This window comes from Eucalyptus grandis, chromosome 5, assembly GCF_016545825.1.
Source record: "Eucalyptus grandis isolate ANBG69807.140 chromosome 5, ASM1654582v1, whole genome shotgun sequence".
Taxonomy (NCBI): Eukaryota; Viridiplantae; Streptophyta; class Magnoliopsida; order Myrtales; family Myrtaceae; genus Eucalyptus; species Eucalyptus grandis.
The window spans coordinates 19,583,759-19,586,909 of NC_052616.1; the positions used below are offsets into that span (position 1 = coordinate 19,583,759).

At 44.7% G+C, this 3,151-nt stretch overlaps 1 protein-coding gene across 1 annotated transcript; it reads left to right on the top strand.

The window, feature by feature from the left end:
• Window positions 1–371: 371 nt before the first annotated feature.
• Window positions 372–1,703, top strand: LOC104416993 (increased DNA methylation 3-like). Its single transcript, XM_039313416.1, has 3 exons — window positions 372–1,031; window positions 1,136–1,346; window positions 1,483–1,703. Exons 1-3 carry the CDS (start codon window positions 372–374, stop codon window positions 1,701–1,703), a joined length of 1,092 nt encoding a protein of 363 aa, XP_039169350.1.
• Window positions 1,704–3,151: the final 1,448 nt, after the last annotated feature.

Sequence of the window (3,151 nt, forward strand, 5' to 3'; positions counted from 1 at the left end):
TCTTTCACTCACTATCTAGTGTCTATGCTCTAAAGATTTCTCTGGTCCAAAGCATCAAACCAAGTTCTTCATACTTACAGGTTTGCCACCCCTCTTGTTCTTCTTGGTTAATTTTGATGGGCTCATGAAGTTATGTGTGAAGAATGATGAAAAAACGAATATGTATTCACATGATGTGAAACAATTTGTCAATCCTTCTTAATAACTCGTACAGCGGAAGTTCTTTGAACATGTAGTGCTCAACAATTTCATTTCTTTCATTTGTCAAGCAAACTTTTACTGTGATTGTTGAGTCCGAGAGAGATTATAGGTGTTCTTGCTGATGTCCTGCTCCTTGACTGACGCCATATTGTACTGCAGTCTGATTGAAAATGGCTCAACCGGTGAATGCTGCTGCGCCATCCACTGCTGCTCCTGCAGGTGAAGGCATGATGACTGATGACCAGCGCTTCCTCCTGACCGTCATTTTTGGAACGTACTTTGGGCCCCAACTCAAAGGTGAAAGCCCACCCTACAAGTCGGCAATGCAGAGGGTACGTGAGAGATTGCCACGGTATACTCATGATCAGCTGGCTGGGTCCCAGATGATGGTGGTGCAAATGATACATGCGTATTATCACATACTTAGGAAGGCCGATAAATCGGTCGTACTGGCCCTATCATTTTTGCGCAAGTTCCTCCATGACACACTTCCAGCCAAAGTGCTTGGTCCTACTAGCAATTACCCTCGGTTCACCGACCTCTTTCCAATTGACCTGCATCCCTGGTCTTTTGTCGAGGAGCGGTTTATGGCGATAGACAATGTTGTCTTCATCGATAACCCGAGCACCTCTTTCCTCAGGGAAGAGGTAGTTGCAAGGTTCAAGAGTTTGACTGGGCTGCAGGAGTTCATTCTTGATAAAGACGTGGCCATACTACCTGCTTATGTCACCGACAAATCGTTCTATGAAGTGGTAGCAAGGGACGCGCAATCAGAGGGACAGTCTCATTTTTCATGCCTTCTGGTGGTTCTCACCGAAGAAGATGCAAGAGTAATGTGGCTTTAGATGTAAAGCCTCTTCGAATGGTTCCACACAAAGGCTCACCCTCCTCCACGTCGGCATGGTTCTCTGGAGTACGCGACACCTACTTCAAGGCTCAACTTGATGGTAGGGTGGTGTTTTCTCCACTCAATACGACGGAGGTGCAATATCGTGGTGCTGCAGCCGCCTGTAGTGCCGGAGTCGGAGTGGCTGGGAATGCAGACGTGAGGCTTACAGGATCCACCACCTGGCGTGTGAACCTTGCGGAGTCTGAAGACTGTTACCTGTTTCAGGTGTCACTTCCAGGGGTCAGAAGAGATCAAAGTAAGTTTCTGATGGTCTGAGAAAAACCTCAGTATTATAGGTCAAAAAGCTAATTATTAAGTTTTGAGCGTTCTCCATTTTGCGGATTTTCATTCTAATAAAGAATATCTCTGAAACTTCCTTTCGGATGCTGCAGCATTTGGTTGGGAAGTTGACATGAGCGGCGAGGTCTTAATTGAAGGAGAGACTGCCACGAGTGGGCAGGTGGTTGAGAGCAGAACAGGAAGCCTCTGTCCATCCGGACACTTCTCTCTCTGTTTTCAGCTGCCCAGTCGAGTCGATCCCAGACTGTCCAACTGCAACTTTGGCTCAGATGGGATCTTCGAAGGAGTTGTGAAGAAGCTGATCGACAATTGATGACTCTTTCGCAGCTCAGAATTTGTAAAAAATTAATGTCGGAATCTACTGAAACTCAATTAGACCTAAATCATGTATGCTTCAGCAGCTCAGACTTAGTAAACAAGTCATTCTGAATTTACCGAAACTCAATTAGACACAAATCATGTCCTATGTTTGCTCTTCCTGTAATTTTTTCAGATGCAGATATAATGCAGACAAAAATTGGAATATAATTGCTCTTAATTGCTTCCTTCTGAATTTCTACATGAACTACATTCGACATTTGGCTATGAATGATAGTATTGAAGGAGCTGATTCATCTTTTACGGAAAATCTTTTCTTGCACAAGTATTAAGCAAGCTAAGCAAGGTAAAGAATATACCTCGTGTGGACTCTTTATGGAATTCTCTCGCATGCCCTTCATCCATAGAATTGGGAATCTGATTTTGCTGTGAAGACCAAGGAACGTTGTATTTGGCCACTTCCAATAAAGCCAAGCTACATCTGCAAAGGGCGCAACTAGCATATAGGACAAAATTTACTCCCATCGATCAAATAACTTCGATTCCTTCTCATCTGTGGCCACCCTCCTTGGCCACATCATTCTCCACCATTTGTAACTGCGACAACATCTTGCCATTTTAGGATGTGTTGACCATTGAAAATGGTATCGCGTTCTCTGGGTATAGAACCCTAGTTGGAAAATGCCCACAACGATGAGCCCCCATATGGCACCATTGGGAGAGGCATGATATCTAGAGTCACATTCATTTTGCGTGGTCTCAGGGAACCACAAGGAGGCAAGAAAAAGATGATGCTGTCATCGGAATAGTTTTCTCATCCTACCACTGGAAATGACCTGTCATTAGTGCTGTAAATGGGTAGCCTGACTGCATCCTTCTCCAGAATGAATCCTGCAGCCACATCCCACTCTTTAACCTTGCAAGTACCTTTGGCCTGAGGCAAGAGAAACTCGATTACAGCTGAACGCAATGTCATCTCTTTGACTAAATAACCAAGGTACAGGTCAGCAGGGAAGAGGTCAATGAAGCTGAGGTAGTTGCTACCAGGATCAAGCCTGACTGGAAGAGGTGTCACTGAAGAACTTGAGCAACAAAGATGCAGTCAATACAACAGATTGACTGGCCTTACTGAGTATGTGATAATACGCATGCATCATTTGCACCACCATCATCTGGAACCTGCCCAGCTGTTTCAGAGTTAATTGCAGCATTCCTCTCAACTAGTCTCTGCATTGCTGATTTGTGGGACAGCCCTTCCCCTTTGAGATGTAGCCAGAAGTATGTTCCAAGAATGATGGTCAAGAGAAGCATTTACATCCCTGGCCACAACAGCACTAGGCGACAGCAGATTTGGCTTGGCTTCCTGTCTTGCCATACTAAAGCCTGAACCTTCTCTATATGAACTGCAGTTTATTGTCTGGAAGTTTATTGTCTGGATTGATA